The sequence below is a fragment of the Marmota flaviventris genome, chromosome 17, assembly GCF_047511675.1.
Source record: "Marmota flaviventris isolate mMarFla1 chromosome 17, mMarFla1.hap1, whole genome shotgun sequence".
Taxonomy (NCBI): Eukaryota; Metazoa; Chordata; class Mammalia; order Rodentia; family Sciuridae; genus Marmota; species Marmota flaviventris.
The window spans coordinates 46050796-46069151 of NC_092514.1; the positions used below are offsets into that span (position 1 = coordinate 46050796).

Below are 18356 nucleotides of genomic sequence, written 5' to 3' on the forward strand. Positions count from 1 at the left end.
CAATGCTGGGCAGGAAAGGAATACAGACATTTCATGCACTTATCCCTAACCCTTGTCATGAACAAATCCGAATAGAATCAAACACCTTCCGGGTTCTCACGAAACCTGTAATAGCCATGTGCCACCCATAGGTGGCACACGCGAGCGACCCCGGGTAGTGCGGGGGGGCGGGCCGTCCGAGCACGCCTCTCGGTCGCCCTGTGGTCTCTCTGGGCTTCCGTTGAGCACGAGCAAGATGGCAGCCTCCGAGACGGTTAGGCTACGGCTTCAATTTGATTACCCTCCTCCAGCTACCCCGCATTGCACGGTCTTCTGGCTTCTGGTCGACCTAAACAGATGCCGAGTCGTCACGGATCTCATCAGTCTCATCCGCCAGCGATTCGGCTTCAGTTCTGGGGCCCTTCTAGGTCTCTACCTGGAGGGGGGGCTCTTGCCCCCGGTCGAGAGCGCGCGCTTGGTGAGGGACAACGATTGCCTCAGGTGCGCGCGGCGCGGGGAGACGGCGGCTGGGCGGGCGGCTGGCCGGGGACGCGCCTGCGCACCCGGGGTCGCCTCCGGCCGGGTTTGGGTGAGACTGGGAAAAAAAAAATGCAAATGCATGAACCCTGGAGATCTAGACTGGTCTAGCCAAGGCTGGGGCTGAGGAATCTGCATCCTAACTAGTGTCGTTCTCCGGGAGATTCTGATTTTCAGGTGAACCAAACTTGGAGCAGCTCTCCTGCTCCTGAACAGGGCAGGTGCTTCTTCCAGCCTTGATTTAGGGAACCCGCACCCAGCCAGGCACTGTGTTCCGTGCACATGGTGGCAAATGTCTGGGAGCCTGGCCTTCCTTGGCATACTCTCAGGGTCATCTGCCCGGAGACCAGACGGAGAAAAAAACAGTCCTGTTTTCTTCCTAACGCTCTGGTTGTCCCACTTTAGTTCCTGTGCAGTATCCGCTGAGACTTCTGGTGGGCGACATTCTGTGTCTCACTAGGCGTTTGGGGTTCACCCAAATAGGTGTTTGGATCCTTCTCTTTGTGCATCAGGACACACAAGAATAATTTGAAATATGCTTCTGGAAATTTTAGAAAATGGTAGGTGAGTATCCAGGGGCAGTTGTAGTATGAATTGCCAATACCTCGTTGTCTCAGTCAGATAGTGAGATGTGATCATTCCAGTTCACATTCTCATTTTGGACTGATTTGTCACCACCACCTCATTAAGCCTAAGCTACAGTGAATTTCGGAATTGTGAGCCAGGCTACATCCTGTTGCTTGCCTTTTGTTGTTGAAAATTGTTTTCCCCGAAGCATGTCAGATTCACAAGATTTCTTCATAACATCAGAGAATTTAATTTGGAATAATGACTATATCTTTGAGTGTCTCTTAAGTCAGGAATGCTATGACTTATTAACAATATTCAGCTGTTTCAAATGACAATTTGAAATAGCCCAAATTTCAAATAATGTTCTTTTCTCTTTTTATTGACTGTAATAGGCCTCCATTTGCTCTGAAATTTAGGGACCAATTAAATATTACAGATTAAGGACTGTATCCCCTCCTATTAAGTTTACTTTCCCAACTGTCCCCTGCCTAATGAATTAATAACTTACTGATTGCTAGCTAAGTACAGTTATACTTCACTTAATGAATCATCTAGGAATTACACTGTTTATAATGAAGCTCACAATGTCAAAAACAATGGTGAAAGTTGTTATAAGTAATAATTAGAGCACAATGGCAGGCAGATTCCTTCTAAATGCCTCAAATGCCTAAATGCATATGATGAGAAATCCTCTACAGGGGCTGATAACAACGTATTTCAGTGGTAGAGCACTTGCCTAGTATGTGCAAAGCCCTGGGTCAAATAACCAGCCCTTGGGGGGAGGGGGAACAGGGGGAAGGACTTCTGTAGCTGGCTTCAATGATAAATAGGGACAATCCTGTAGGAGGAAACTAAATTTGGGAATGTTTTGTTTCATGCTCCCCGAATCATTGTCTTCCCCTGACAAATTCACTTTTTTTTCAGAGCTACAAAGGAAACATATTCTCTGTTGTCAGTTACCTAATATTGTTGAAGTATACCCAAATACGTAGCTTTGTGCTTCTGAATACTATCTTCTTGTGTGGTGCAGTCAGTTAGATTGAATAGTTTGATCAACTTATACTGCTAAGTACAGAAGATGATTGAGAAAAGAGAGATCAAGCCAGGTGCAATGGCACATTCCCATAATCCCAGCAACTTGGGAGGCTGAGGTAGGAGGACTGAGAAATTGAGCCAGTCTGGTATTTAGCAGTATCCTGTTTTAAATTTTATAAAAATTAAGAAGTCTGGGGCTATAGCTGTGGTTAGAACACTTGGGTTCCATCCCCAGTACTGCACCTGCCCCCACAAAAAGGAGAGAGATCCTGGAACAAAAGTGGTCAGGGAATTGAGCAGTACCTTGAAGTTTGGGCACATATTAGATGGCTAAAGTGCAGTTGTAGAGGCAAAAAAAAAAAAAAAAAAAAAAAAATCAGAGGAGACAAGCCTGCTGATCAGAAGAATTCTGTTGGAAGTGCTGGGGAATTGTTAAGTCTGATGAGGAAAGGTAGAGCCAGGTTGTGAGAATCCTGAGAAATAATCTTTGAGGCCCCTGTGTGCCATTGTCTTTTCCTCATAATTCATTCTCTTAAACCCCAGGAATCTGACTGGACATCTGCACCCAGACTGTTGACAGTGAGCTCCTGAGGTTGGTCTTTAGGTCCCATGAGAAGAGGAAGTGCTCCTACTTGCTTGGAGACCCCTGTGTTAGTTTGCCAGGGCTGTTATAACAAAATACTGCAGATGGATGGCTTCAGCGACAATGATTTCTCATGATATTGCAGATTTGGTTTCTTCTGAGGCCTCTCATTAGTTTGTAGAAGGCATCCTTCTCCCTATGTGCTTACATGGGCTTTTCTCTGTGTGCATTCCTGGTATTTTTCTTTGTCCAAATTTCCTCTAAGGAGACCAGTCAGATTGGATCAGGATCCACCCTAATGGCCTCATCTTGACCTAATCACCTCTTTAAAAGTTCTGTCTCTTCATACAGTTACAAGAGGTACTGGGACTTAGGGCTTCTACATATGAACTTTAAGGGGCCACAGTTGAGCTCATAACAGTTCCCGAAGAGGGTTTCACAGAGGTTTGGTTGCAGCAACAGGTTTGGACAGTGACCAGGTAGAAGAGAGCTTTCAGTTGAAGTCATACTGTGAGGAAATAAAGTGCACTCCCTCCTCTCTCACTCCCTCCTCTCTCACTCTTTCAAATGCCTACAGTATTTGATCAAATGTTAGAAGTGGGTTCTCATTTCATATTCCTGTAGTCGGTACAAAGTCAAACCTCTCTAAAGCATCTATGACTCTGTGACTCACAAACTGTGTGCTTTTGGTCAGGTAACTTTTTACCTGTCTGAAGGTGGCAATGTGGCTGCTGCCACCAGCTGCGAGACAGGAGGGAGGCTGCAGGGAACTGGTGGGATCCAAAGGAGTGAAGCTTTCCTATTTCACCTTCCTTGTTGAATTTCATGTTCGGTTGATGAGACAAGTTCATCAAAAATCCACCAACGTCTCCTTCAGAGGACTAACAGCGTTCATTGTATTAATGAAAATTAGAACTAACATGGATAGCACTTGTTTTGAGCCAGGCATGCTTTAGATATATAATAGTTCATTTGAGTACTATAATTATTATCATTATCCTCATTTTTATAGATGAGAAGGGCTGAGGTAATGGCTTTTTAAAAATTAATTACAGTGGCAGAAAGAGGATTTTTAACCCAGGCAATCATTTTGACCTTGGTAAGATGACAGTATAAGAAAGTAGGTGTCAGGTGGGGCAGATGGGCATGTCTATATTTCTGTATAATAAAATCCTAGAAGCAAAATTACAAATATAAAAGGGAATATTTGCATTTTGATAATACCACCCATTTTTCCCTGCAAAGAGTTTGAATAAAAAGTAGAGGATATGTTTTAGAAGTTCCTTGAAATCAAATTTCTGTCATTGCTAATTAATTAACCCAGGTAATTCACTTCAGTTTATAAAAGAATAATTGCATTCACTTTTGTTTGTAGAAGACAGCTCCATTTGTTATCTGTAGTTCATATAGAGAAATGAACATTACTAAAGCAAGCATACCCCCTGTAATTTGAGGGCAGTGGCACATGCCTATAATCCCAGCAGCTTGGGAGGCTGAGGCAGGAGAATCCCTAGTTCAAAGCCAGCTTTAGCAATTTAGTGAAGCCCTAAGCAACTCAGCGAGACCCTGTCTCCAAATACTCTATAAAAAAGGGCTGGAGATATAGCTCAGGGGTTAAGCACCTATGGGTTTAATCCCTGGTACTAAAAAAAAGAAAAGAAAAAAAAAAAAGGCAATCAAACAGACTTAAGGAGACCATTTCTTGTTCCCCAGGTGACATTTTGCCTCACTCTGTTCATATTTGTTCCTTGTGGGGAACAGTAGCTAGTGAGGCTGCAGTAAGCAGTCAGATACCTATACACGCAGTGTCTTAAGGAGGAATAAGGGTCGGGTATGTAACTCAGTGGAAGAGCCCTTGTCTAGCATGCACAAAGCCCTGGGTTTTGTTCCCAGGACCACAAACAAAACAAAAAAATGGGTGAGGTGATGCTTTAGAAAGCATGATGGTGTTACCAGCTCCAGGGAAAAGTATGAATGCTGCCTAAACTGGGTGCAGCATTTGCTGTCTTGTATGTAGGGACTTAATAAACTATAATGTCCGAGCAGGAAGTTGAGTAGCTATTTGAAGTTTGGGGAAGAGTTTGGTCCTAATTAGTCATCTCACAATTGAAGCTTGAATCATAGCATTGCTAAAAGTTAAACAAATTAATAAAAAATGTCAAGGAAAAAAATCTGATATTTTGGAACTTATTCAATGTTAGATTCACAGGATGCCACACTAGATTGTGCCAGTTAAGAATGACTTCTTTGCTGTTAAATATTGAGGCCTTTAGAAGGGAATAGAGGGCTGGGGATGTGGCTCAAGCGGTAGCGTGCTCGCTTGGCATGCATGCAGCCCGGGTTCGATCCTCAGCACCACATACAAACAAAGATGTTGTGTCCACCGAAAACTAAAAAGTAAATATTAAAAAAAAAAAAAAATTCTCTCTTTCTCTCTCTCTCTCTCTCTCTCACTCTCTCTTTAAAAAAATAAAAGAAGAAGAAGGGAATAGAGAGGATATGTTTTTATAATATAAATCCCTGGTCATTCAGAGTTTTATTTCTGTATTTTCTCCTACTCGGTAGCTATTATTTTATCTTGATTTGTGGATTTCTAAATAGTTGTTTGTTGAAAAATAATTGAGGATTTTTCTCATTTACTACTTTGAGGAGGTAAATCAACAAGATTATTGGGCTTTAAAAAAATTAAGGAATGCGGATTGAGGTTGTGGCTTGGTGGTAGAATGCTTGCCTAGCATGTGTGAGGCCCTGGGGTTCGATTCTCGGCACCACATAAAGATAAATAAATAAAGGTATTGTGTCCATCTACAACTAAAAGATATTTCTAAAAAAATAAAGAATGCTTATACATATGCCCTTATTCACCAATTAACCCTAACCCCTAACCCTAACCCTAACCAATTATACTTTATTTTCAAATATGACTGTACCTTTCCCTGTTCACTCAGGATTAGCTATTGCCAGTTCATTGGGGAAAATTGCTATTCTATAATGAAATAATTTTGGATGCAGTGTGTATTAGTCCAGGTTCTCCAGAAAAACAAAACTGTTGCAGGATTTCTACACAGAGAGACAGGGCACCAGTGTTCCACAGGAAGCAGTGTTTATTTTGTGCCAGCACAGACTCAGCAGATTCACATCCAAAGGCCAAGTTTCGATTGCAGCAGGACTTCCTCTCCTCCTTTCCTCCCATTGCATATTATCCCTTTTGTCTCCCCTATATGGAAAAATACATTTTGCGTCGGTATTCTGTACTATAAAATCATAAAGAAGTTACCACACAGCTGTGCAGCCCCACCTTTCCTTTGTCTGGTGAATGCATATGTACATGGCTATTGAAGGCATCATGTTGTCTGACAGTCAAGCATGTACACACAGATCTGGCCTTGCTTTGCTGCTGTGCCTGTTTGGAGAGGGCTTCGCTTCTTCCACAAAACCAATAGGAAAAACACATGATTTAATATAAGGAATTAACTTACACAGTTGGGGAAGCTGAGAAATCTCAAGATCTGTAGTAAATAAGCTGGAGACCAGAGGGTTAGTCGTGTGATTCTAATCCAAGTCTGACTCTGAAGGCCGGAGAAGTCTGATATCCCAGCTTGAAGGGTCAGACAGAAAGCAAATTCTCTAAGGCCCTTTTGTTCTCTTTTGGTAATTAGTGGATTGGATGAGGCCAACCCACATGCGGAAAAGCAGTTTACATAGTCTTACAATTTATACGTTAATTTCACCCAGAAATACTCTCATAGACATGCCATGGACAAAAAATAATGCTTAAACAAATGTCTGGGCACCCATACCTCAGGCAAGTTGACACATAAAATTAACCATCACAAACTGTCATGCAATTTTATGGGCATCTGTCACTATTCCAGAGAACATAAATTGTGTAGTATTTCCTTAAGTTTAAACAAAAAATAATAATCAAATCTCATATTACTTCTTATTATTTTTAAGTATATATTTATTTTTAATTGTCAGTTATTGTACATATTTATAAGGAACGATGATATTGTAGTACATGTATACAATGTGTAATGATTTGATGAGGGTCACTGGCATATCTGTTACCTCAGGCATATGTCATTTCTTTGTGTTGGGAACATTCAAAATTCTCTCTACTAGCTATTTGGGAATATTTGTTAATTGTTGTCAACCATAGTTATCCTATGGTGCTATAGAACACTCTTCCCGGGATCTGATAATCACTATTATATTTTTTTATTTCTTTGAAATCAAATTTTTAGCTTCCAAATGTGAGAGTACATAGTATTTTTCTTTCTGCAGCTGCATTATTTTAATTAACAGAATGTCCTCTAGTTTCATTCATGTTGCTGCAAATGAAAGAATTGCATTCCTTTTATGACTGGTCAATTTTGCACTGCACACACATATCACATCTTCCTAATCCACTTATCTGTTGATGGGCACCTAGGTTGATTCCATATTTTGGCTATTAAAAATAAAATTTCATGTTTTAAAAAGCAACACATTCCAAAACAAAAATGTTTAAGTTAGCAATTATTACCTTTTAGGGTAGGTAACATACATGTAGTGAAAGATAATGAGTTTTGAGGCTAGACAGGTTTGAATTGCTTTCCTGCTACTTACTAGCTTATCAGCTGGGGATCTCGAGTAACTTACCTGTCTGAACTATAATTTTGTAGCTTGTGAAAAAAAAACAAAAATGAAAAAACCTACTTTCTTGTGGTTTTTGATCAGAGAAAATGTGTAGAAAATATTTGAGACACGGTATTCAGTAAGTAAAACTGGCCTATGAAAGTTGACCATAAGTCGTGCTATATGGGCCATTTTGTCAAAAAGAGCCTTTGTTTTCCTTAAAACATGACAGTTTTTCACTGCTGGTAGTGACCATTTGCAGAATCATCTCAATGTATAGCTACATCCTAGAGTCATACTTATGAATTGCTCACTCTAGCTTTCTCTCTTGTTTTTTTTTTTTTTTTTTTTTTTTTGACAGAGTTAAGTTAGAAGAGAGAGAAATTCCTGAGACTTCTGTAGTAGTCAGTAATGGAGATGATATTCCTTTACCATCTAGAAAAGCAAAGAAGCGGGCTTATAAGTTGGAGGAGGATGAAGAATCAGAACTAGGTTATAGATATTCAAAGAAGCAGTGGAAGAAGCAAGACAACAATAATATTAATGAGAAGGTCGTGGATCTGGAACCAAAAGCTGTCACAGAACAGACTGGGAAGAAAAAAGGCAAGAGGAAAAATAAAGCAACATGTTGCCCAGTAGATAAGGAGGAAGAAGACACCAAAAAGAGAACACCAAAGAAAAAGGAGAAATATGAAAATAAAAAACAGACCAAGAATTCCAAGTGTCCTAAAGCACAGATGTCAAAAGAGGGGATCACCCAGAAGTATACTCCTCAGAAAGGTTCTGCTAAAAACAGTCTTGTGAAAGTCAGAAGAAAAGGTGGGAGAGTCACAAGTTCAAAAGACAGCCCCAATTCCTCCTCGGAGTCTGAGTCTAGTTCTAGTCCGGATTCGAACAGTGATGATATCAGCAATGTCACATTGGAGGTTAGAAATTCTTCAGAGAAACTATCAACTGAGTTATCAAAAGAAGGACCTTTTACAAAAAATACAGTTGTAAACAAACTGGTTGCAAAAGCTGCCATTACCACCAGCAAAGGCAAGATCAGAGCCTCATCTTCTAGTTCAGATTCCGCTTCAGATTCAGAGGAGCAGTGCATTGTGTCCAAGAGCACTCCGGAGTATGCTACAGATTTCCTAAAGACAGTAGGCCTCTTTTCAGGAAGGGGCTGTCCAGGTCCAGGGCTGACAGTACAGACTCCAAGTTCCATAGGGTGGAAATTTTGGGAATCAAATACTAGCAAACAGGCTCCTGGTCCTCTTCCCAGTGTGTCTCTCCCCACCAGTTTAGGAAGAGGATGGGGGAGAGGAGAGGACCTTCTTTCTTGGAAGGGAACAAGAGGTCGGGGCATGCGAGGGAGAGGTCGAGGACGAGGGCATGCTGTTTCCTGTGTTTTAAATACTAGCACTGAATATCAGAAGCAGCAGCAATTAAATGAGATAGTAACAAATTCATCTACTATTATCCAGGTAAGTATTGTTTATTATGAGTTGACTACTTTTTTTCTCCATGGAGAAAGTAGTCATGTCACGTGGACTCCATGTCACGAGCTACCATTTTCTCACCAGTAATGAAGTCACGTGACTAATGCTGTTTTTCAGAATCCAGTAGCAATACACAAGAAGGACTATAGTCTGTTACCACTGTTAGCAGCTGCCCCTCAAGTCGGAGAGAAGATTGCATTTAAGGTATATTTTAAAACAGCAACAATTACAACAAAAAAGGTTAGCTCCCCTTCCAAATAAACTTATTTAGCAAGTCATGTTGAATAATATTTATAAAAACCCTTTTCCCTGGAACACCAGTGTGACCAAAGTTTCATGGATGGGGCCTCAGACTGGTGAGGGTGGGCACTGCATGTTTTCTTCCAGGGGCAGGTTGGTAAGACAGAGGAGCCATGGGGATAAGAGAGGATAAGAGAGAGGGCTTGTGTACTCGTAGGTTTTTTTCTTCTTTTTTAGCTTTTGGAACTAACATCTGATTACTCTCCTGATGTCTCTGACTACAAGGTAAGCTTGTTTATTTAAAAATAATTAATTCAGCTGGATATGTTAGCATGTGCTTATAGTCCCAACTGCTCAGGAGGCTGAGGCAGAGACAGCTTTAGCCAGGAGTTCAGGGCCAGCATAGGCAACATAGTGAGACAAAGTTGTCAGTATACTATTAAGATTAAAGTTATATTTAATACTACTTGCTTGGATAAAATAGTTCTTTTTTTTTCATTAAAGTCATAAAGTAGAAGATAAAATTACTTATCAAAGTGTAAACTTATTAAAATTATCACTGTTGTTGGGAGTGGTGGCACACGCATGTAATCCCAGTGGCTCAGGCAGCTGAGGCAGGAGGATCTTGAGTTTAAACCTAGCCTTAGCAACTCAGTGAGGCCCTAAGCAATTCAGCAAAACCCTGTCTCTAAATAAAATATAAAAAAAGGGCTAGGGATGTGGCTCAGTGGCTAAGTGCCCTTGGGTTAAATCTCTGGTACAAAATAAAAAAAGAAAGATGAGTCCTATATTTTTCCATTCATCTTAAGTGCTGTTTTCTAGCTTGATCAGTTGATTTATTTAATTCTATTCCAAAGAAAATAGTCTCTCAAGGCCCTTGACCCCCACTGGACCTGGTTTTTAGAAGTACCTGTTGTCTATACTCAGAAAGCCTGGGAAGGTGCAGGAGGAACCGATTAGTTGGCCTTCCTGTGTGTCCCCAAAGACCACCCATTGTCTCATTGCCCACCAGCAACCATAGGGTAATGCCTCCTCTTGATGCATTTGAAAACCAGCTCCCAAATCTGAGGGACCTGGGAGGAAGGAAATTATAAACTTACCAGTAAGAAAGTACCTTCCTGTTTCAGCCTTAAGGGACTGTACTCAGCCCTTAGGATGGCCCCGACAGCATCAGAAATGGGAGCCGCACGACTTGGGTATGGGTGGCCTCTCCTATTAAAGGCTGTGATGGCCAGTCCCACCTGAGTACATCATCCTAGCCTATTTTTCTCCATTTCTCTTATTTAGTGACTTTTGATGACCTAGTGTATTCTTGGCCTTTCTTTAAGTTCTGTAGATGTCTACCATTTATGATTAAAATGTATCTGTTTTGCCTCTGAAATTATTTCAGTATACTCAGATAGAATGATTATAAATCTGCTGTTCTTATTTCCCCTACATGTTGATTTATTTTTAATGCTTTTTATTGAAATAGAATTCAAACACATAAAACTTGCTATTTTAACCATTTTAAAGTCTACAATTCAGTGGTTTATAGTATTTTCACAGTGTTTTATATGTTGATTTTTGACTTGGACTTTTATTTTTGAAAGGAAGGAAAAATATTAAGCCACAATCCAGAGACCCAGCAAGTAGATATAGAAATTCTCTCATCCTTACCTGGTGAGTCTTTTGGAAATGAAGTTGAAAATTTAGACTCTTCATATCTACAATGGCTTCTGAATAGCATTAATATACAGAGATGTTCTCTTTCTCAACTTAACCTAGCACCTGTAACTGGCTGTGTTCACCACTCTGTCCGCACCCCACACCTCTGGGGCCTGCACGCCTACTCCTTGGATTGTGTCTACTAAGATATATTGGATTGGTTCTCAAAGCTGATGGGCTACTTGTTCTTATTGTATTTGTGTGACTTCATAAAGGATTATATGAGCTGGTGAAAACTGATTTCAAAAAGAGTTATTTTTAGGAAACAATTGAATGCTGACTCAGGAGTATTACTGAAAAAAAATGCTATTAAATTATATATGAGTGGGTCAGCTATAAAAGATTGGGAAGACTTTGGTAAAAGTCTAAGAAGATTCTGTCCTTAGTTGCCTTGCAAAGTTTTGCATTCTTACATCACTTTAAAAAGAAAATCCTGGGCTGGGATTGTGGCTCAGTGGTCGAGCTCTTGCCTAGCATGTGTGAGGCACTGGGTTCGAATCTCAGCACCACATATAAACAAACAAATAAATGAATGAATAAAAAAAATAAAATCTAAAAAGAAAGAAAGAAAATCCCAAATTGGAACTTATAGACAATGTATTAGGGGTATGGTTTATAAAAGAAAGACATCTCTATTCAGTAAACTCAAGACCTACTTAGCTGTCTTTCAAAAAGATTGGCAAAATAAAGTGTCTACAATGTGTGTGTATACATATACTCTCACATTTTATTTTTTTGGTGGTGCTGGGAATCAAACCCAGGGTCTTGTGTGTCTTAGTTGAGTATTTGCACATTATTGTCACTGGTTCCCTGCTTTGTCCTGATTAATCCTACCTGTTTTGGTTCTGGATAAGACAGCTTTTATCACAAGGACCTTAACTTAGAATATGTTGCAGGGGTCCTTAACCAGAGAGCAGGGGAGTTGACTTTCTCTTTAGCAGACTCTAAAGCAATTAATTTTTTCCTTTTTTTTTTCCTTATACAAGTCAGTGAATGAAAGACTAAAAATTCCACCAAGCATGGTGGCACATAACTGTAATCCCAGCCACTTGGGATTTCGAGTTCAAAGCCAGCCTCAGCAAGAGCAAGGCTGAGCAACTCAGCGAGACCCTGTCTTAAAATAAAATCCAAAGTCAGGCTTGGGATGTGGCTCAGTGGTCAAGTGCCCCTGAGTTCAATCCCTGGTCCGAAAAAAAGTGGTAAAAAATTTAAAAGTCATCACCAAATAATAATAATAATAATAATAGTAAAAAGGGCTGGGGATATAGCTCAGTGATAGAGCATCACTGGGATCAATATTCCGTATACCTAACTAATACCCCTCCCCCCCAAGAAAAGAAGATGACGATGACAATGACAGCTGGAAAGCCAGTGTAAGTTATATCTAAACATTTACTTAATATCACAAAGTGATTTTATTGAAAAACTCTTTTGACTGATTTCTGTCTATTGAACTTTTGAATCTTTCTTTCTCCCACTCCTTCCTCCCAGTACTAGGAACTGAACCCAGGGGCACTCCACCCCTGAGGCTTTTTTTTTTTTTTGACATAGGATCTTGCTAAAGTTGGTCTTGAACTTGTGATTCACCTTCGTCAGCCTCCTGAGCTGCTGGGATTATAGGCCTACGCCACCATGCCCCGTTTTTTCCATATTTTTAGTGGCACGTTTTAGTTGTACATAGTGATGGGATTTGTTGTTATATTTATGCATGCTATTTATTTATTTATTTATTTATTGGTACTAGGAATTGAATTCAGGGGCACTCAACCACCGAGTCACATCCCCAGCCCTATTTTGTATTTTATTTAGAGACAGGTTCTCACTGAGTTGCTTAGCACCTTACGATTGCTGAGGTTGGCTTTGAACTCCAGATCCTCCTGTCTCAGCCTCCCAAGCTGCTGGGATTACAGGTGTGTGCCACCACGCCTGGCCTTGTGCATGCTATTTTTAATTTTGAGATAGGAGTTGCTAAGTTGCCAAGGCTGGCCTAAAACTTGCTATCCTCTTTCCTCAGTCTATAGCATTGCTGGGATTACAGGTGTAGGCCACGGGGCCCAGCTCTAGCTTTCTCCAGATGAGGTTTTATTTATAGAAATCCCTATTCTTAGGAATGATGGACAGAAGTTTGTGCATGGTCAAATTCCAGTGACACAAACCTAATCACTGCATGTCAAGTTGTTGACAATGACAATATCTAATTACAATTTTTCTTTTTTTTTTTTTTTTTTTTTTTGGTGCATATGTATATGGTACTGGAGATTGAACCCAAGAGTACTGTACCACTGAGGTACATCCCCAGCCCTTTTAATTTTAATTTTTATTTTTAGACAGTGTCTTGCTAAGTTGCCCAGACTGATCTTGAACTTGTGATCCTCCTACCTCAGCCTCCTGAGTCACTAGGGTTACAGGCATGTGCCACCATGCCTAGCTAGCACTTTTCTTTGGGGCATCAAGAAATGACTACTGCTAGGTGTGGTGGCACACACCTGTAATCTCAGCAGTTTAGCAAGGCCCTAAGCCACTTAGCATCTCCAAATAAAAAATTTAAAAGGGCTAGGGATATAGTTCAGTGGTAAAGTGCCTCTGCGTTCAATCCCTAATGCCAAAAAACAAAACAAACCAAACAACCTCCTGGGCACAGAGGCATATGTGATCCTAACAACTTGGGAAGCTGAGGCAGGAGGATCACAAGTTGGAGGCCAGCTTCAGATAGTTAGCAAAACCCTGTCTCAAAAAAATTAAAAGGGCGGGGAATGTAGCTCAATGGTAGAGTACCTCTAGTTTCAATTTCCAGTATTGGAAAACAAAAACAAAAAAACTACCTGTTCTTTAAGAAAAATGCAAGTAGTTCTCAATTTACATAGTTCTGATATACATGAATTTCAGTTACCATGGTTTGGTTAAATACTAAATAGTGTCTGTCCCCCAACAATACCAGGCAAGTATTTAGCATCAGTCCCCCATAATACTAGGTATGTTAACTGTAATTGCATTAAGTACTGATAGTTCTTCAGTCCACAAATCACTGTGTAAATAACAGATGTGCCTCCTGATGAGTGACGAGTCACGTCACTTCTTTCAGAGTCTGTCACTGACTGCTCACTGTACATCTAACATTCTGTACAGATGGCAGATGGTTGTGCTGCCTCCTTGTCTCTTAGTGTAAAACCTTGTACATTTTTAAAAAACATTTTAAAAACATGAAAGTACAGTAGAGAAACAAAAGTGAGAATGCTGGATTCTCCCTCGCCCGCGTCAGTGGAGTCACAGGTGAAGTGGCTGACTGGGGAAGTCCACTCTGCCACTTTTGTGAACTTCCTGACATACAGAAGGCGGCTGTGATGAAAAGTCCCAGCAGTGGCACCAGTGGAAAGCTTCACTAAGATTCCACACAGTGAAAAGGAAACGCTCAGAGCTACTTCTTGACATTAGAAGCTCTGAGAATAAAATGTTGAAAGCTGATCCACACCTCGAAGGGACTGTGATAGTCTGCCAGGCAGGGAAAAGCTGTGCCATCTGTATCATAAGCTATGTGACATGACGGCAGCATCGTTCCAACCGCCCTCGATAAGTTTCTTATGAAGAAATAAAGTGCTTTACCTTTCAGTTTCTAATGTTTGAAATAAAAATGGACTACAGAAATATTTTTACTAATTTTCATTTCTGTATATAGTGAGAGTCGTTGATGTTTTGATGACAATTTTGAAAAATTTCAAGACAACCATATTTTTTCCCGTTGATTGATAAGATAGTTTTGTCTCGCAGGGTTTTTTTTCCCAATCCCATACTACTGTGGGAGCCTGAAACCTGCCTCTGTTTCCAAATAGTATGCATATGTGATTTCTGGGACTGAACGACATTGTATGTCACCTTGCCTTATTGAAACATATGAATTATCTTTTTGGATCATCTTGTGGTTCAATGTTCAGTTCTGGGATTAGTAGTGACAATTCCTCAAGCTCATTTTAAAGGAAAGGTTGTTGATGAACGGTCAGGAAGTGACCATGTTGTGGCACTGGTTCTCTAAGGGTCGTCTGTGAAGAGCGCTCCCTGATCTCTTGTACACCCAACTTGTATATCAGTTGGTGATTTATTTGTGACTGTTTCCCCAATGATAGAAATTCTCTATAGAGAAATATTTTAACTACTGAGGAATAACTTATTGTCTTTTATCCCTGCCTTCTGGTTTCAGCCTTGAAAGAACCTGGGAAATTTGATTTGGTTTATCACAATGAAAATGGAACCGAGATAGTTGAGTATGCTGTGACACAGGAGAGGAAGGTAGGCATGCTTCTCTTCTTGCCTTGTTTGGTCAGTCATTCTTTTTTTTTTTTTTGGTCATTTTCTTTTGACTGGTAATGTGGGATATGGAAGGTGACATTGTAGCTTCCCAAATTACTTATAATAAAACCATAAAGGGGCCGGGCACCATGGTGCACGCCTGTAATCCCCATGGTTCATAAGGATGAGACAGAAGGATTGCAAGTTCAAAGCCAGCCTCAGCAACAGCGAGGCACTAAGCAATTCAATGAGACCCTATCTCTAAATAAAATACAAAATAGTGCTGGGGATGTAGCTCAGTGGTTGAGTGCCCCTGAGTTCAATCCCCAGTACCAAAACAAAAACATAAAGGATCTAGGCCATGGGGGCAGCTAGTCTTTGCTGTTGAGCGGCAGTAACAAGTGCCAGGTGCTGAGTTGGTGCCATCATGTACCTCAAAGAGCCTATGTGATAAGATACTCAAACTTTTGTTTGATAGTGTGGAGTTGCTTACAAGCATAGTTATATAGGGATTCCAGTAGAAAAACTTTATTGGCATGTACAATTCATAAAAAGTGCACATAAATGTATAGCTTGAACAATTTTTACACATGATCATATCTACATAATCAGACTTAGATAAAGAAATAGAACATGGCTGGGCACAGTGGCGCACAGTTATAATCCCAGCAGCTTGGGAGGCTGAGGCAGGAGGATTGCGAGTTCAAAGTCAGCCTCAGCAACAGCAAGGCACTAAACAACTCAGTGAGACCCTGTCTCAATAAAATACAAAATAGGGCTGGGGATGTGGCTCAGTGGTCAAGTGCCCCTGAGTTCAATCCCCAGTACCAAAAAAAAAGAAGAAAGAAAGAAAGGAAGGAAGGAAGGAAGGAAGGAAGGAAGGAAGGAAGGAAGGAGGGAGGGAGGGAGGGAGGAAGACAGAAAGAAAGACAGAAGGAAGAAAGGAAGGAAGGGAGGGAGGGAGGGAATATGAACAGCCTCTAGGAGCTTCCATCCTGTGCCCTTGCGGTCACTCCTTACTCCCAGAATTTTTATACTGAAGAAAATGTTTTCTTAAGACACTTGTATTTGGAATGTTGTGAATCTTATTCTGGTAGTTTCACTATTGAAAATTCACATTTCATCTGAAACGTTAAGTCGTGGAAGCACTAACCAAAGTATATGTTTTCCTGTGTTTTTTAGGTGGATGATACTTTTTTGTCCCAAAGTGCATTTTTAGGGTTGTGATAGGATTGGCAGTTTGGTCCAATCCCCTGTTCTTCTTTATCTGCAATATAAGAGCTCATTTTATTTATTTATTTTTCTTAAAATGTATTCCTGGAAGACTGCATTGGAAAATTGAACCTTGGAGGATTTTTCACTATGCATTTTTTTTTGGGGGGGTGGGGGCACTGGGGATTGAACCCAGGGGTGCTTAACTACTGAGCCACATTCACTATGCCCTTTTAAACAAAGTCTTGAAGTAGAATACAGAGCCAGTAATTACTGGGGTTTTAAAAAAAATTTTTTTTAGATGTTGATGGACTTTTATTTATTTATTTATATGCAGTACTGAGAATCGAACCCAGTGCCTCCCTCACATGCTAGGCTAGAGCTTCACCACTGAGCCACATCCCAGCTGTCATTACTGTTTTTGACACTAGATGGCTCTCAGTATACATCCATGTGGCCCAGCGTTAGTGATTACTTGTAAATTGTAGTTTTTGTTTTCAGGCAGCATAGAATAGGAACTACTGAGCTTCCAAGAAGGGCATGGGCAGCCTAGTGATACACAGTTGGCCACATCTAGCTCCCAAGAAATCTGCAGGCCACCTGTCCACAGGGGAAATCCTTCTGGCACTTGTAACCTCTTACTCCTTCTGCATTTTCTCAGTCCCTACAACCCCCAGTTGTAAACAAAAGATGAAATGTGTTTAATGTTAAACTTAAGCTACATTTTAGGGAAATGAATTCTTATGTCCTAATTAAACTCAATTTACTGGGACTCAAATTATTCCAGTTCTCAATCATCCTGCACAATAGAAATTTGCCTTCATTGAAGAGTCTGATGTCCATAGTCCAGTCCAAGTTCATCTAGTCTGGGAGCCCCTGGACCAAGGAAGATGCTCTTCAGTTTTAATTTGCATGTCATAGATATGTACTGAAACGTGTATTGATTGATTTGTAATGAGAAATATTATTCTACAAAGAATGAGATTAACCCTGAATGGTGGGATCTTGACTAACTTAAATTTTCTTTTTTTTTTGGTACTGGGAATTGAACTCAGGGGCACTCGATTACTGAGCCACACCCCAGCCCTATTTTGTATTTTATTTAGAGACAGGATCTCACTGAGTTGCTCAGTGCCTCACCATTGCTGAGGCTGGCTTTGAACTTGATCCTCCTGTCTTGACCTCCCAAACTGCTGGAATTACTTAAATTTTTTAACTTACTAAATCCTATATGACCTCAAAATGAAATGCTTAAACTATTTTGTATTTTTCCTCAGATCACGGTTTTTTGGAGAGAGTTGATTGATCCAAGACTGATTCTTGAATCTCCAAGTACCACCTCAAGTATAGAACATGTCTGAGGATGACCTTTCCACCTCATAGTTTATAAATGTCTTTTTTGTGAAAGTGACTATAACCTGAACTTTTTTTTTTTTTTTAAAGAGCATTTGAAAGTCTGGATTTTTTGTTATCTTCATTTGCCTGCATAGGGGAAAAAAAAAATCTACCTCATCATTTAAAATAATATGGGTGGTTTGTAGACCCCCTGATTTTTCTTCAAGTTGATTTCAGTTAACAAAAGTTAGAACTTGACATTCCCTGCAGACATTGTTATATCCCGATAGTCTGGTTTCTTCTCATTTTCTATTTTTTTGACCATTGAGTAGCGATCATCAGTAGGAGTTTATAATACCAAGTACAAGAATGTGCTGTGTATCTTGTTTCAATAAATTTCATTAAGTAACATTTTAAAATATTAAAGCATGTTGCTTGAAATTTTTTAACATTTGAGTTGTTCCATTAAACATGGAGCATCTTATAAATTTCAAGTATGTTATACTTGAAATTGCCAAGAGTTAACAGATAGTTGGGTTTGTTGCAGACAGTGGGTTCAAGAATCCTTTCACATTTTCCTAATTTAAAAATTAAGGATTCTCAGGACCCTCTGTAAGAGCAGTGTGCCTGGAGGAGAACTGTGTTACCTTGGGTAGGGGATTTGCTGTGGGACTTAAGACCACGGAACATGTTATCTTGCTACAAGATGCCAGGCACCTGCTCAGTGGGTTGGAGTGAGGATCTTGAACAGAAACTTCCTTTTTTTTTCCTGT

General features: G+C 40.2%; 1 protein-coding gene across 1 annotated transcript; it reads left to right on the top strand.

Moving 5' to 3' along the window:
- The first annotated feature begins 208 nt into the window (after positions 1 to 208).
- Positions 209 to 18009, top strand: Coil (coilin). The gene is made up of 7 exons (XM_027950335.2): positions 209 to 480; positions 7686 to 8793; positions 8926 to 9012; positions 9286 to 9333; positions 10641 to 10710; positions 14948 to 15036; positions 17526 to 18009. The coding sequence occupies exons 1-7, from the start codon at positions 236 to 238 to the stop codon at positions 17607 to 17609; spliced, it is 1731 nt and encodes a 576-aa protein (XP_027806136.1). The 5' UTR covers positions 209 to 235; the 3' UTR covers positions 17610 to 18009.
- The last annotated feature ends 347 nt before the right edge of the window (positions 18010 to 18356 follow it).

Excerpts from the sequence above, each read along its gene's own strand:
- Coil (XM_027950335.2), top strand. The coding sequence starts at position 236 with ATGGCAGCCTCCGAGACGGTTAGGCTACGGCTTCAATTTGATTACCCT. Across the intron at positions 481-7,685 it reads AGGGACAACGATTGCCTCAG|AGTTAAGTTAGAAGAGAGAG; the intron begins GTGCGCGCGGCG and ends TTTTTTTGACAG. Across the intron at positions 8,794-8,925 it reads ATTCATCTACTATTATCCAG|AATCCAGTAGCAATACACAA; the intron begins GTAAGTATTGTT and ends GCTGTTTTTCAG.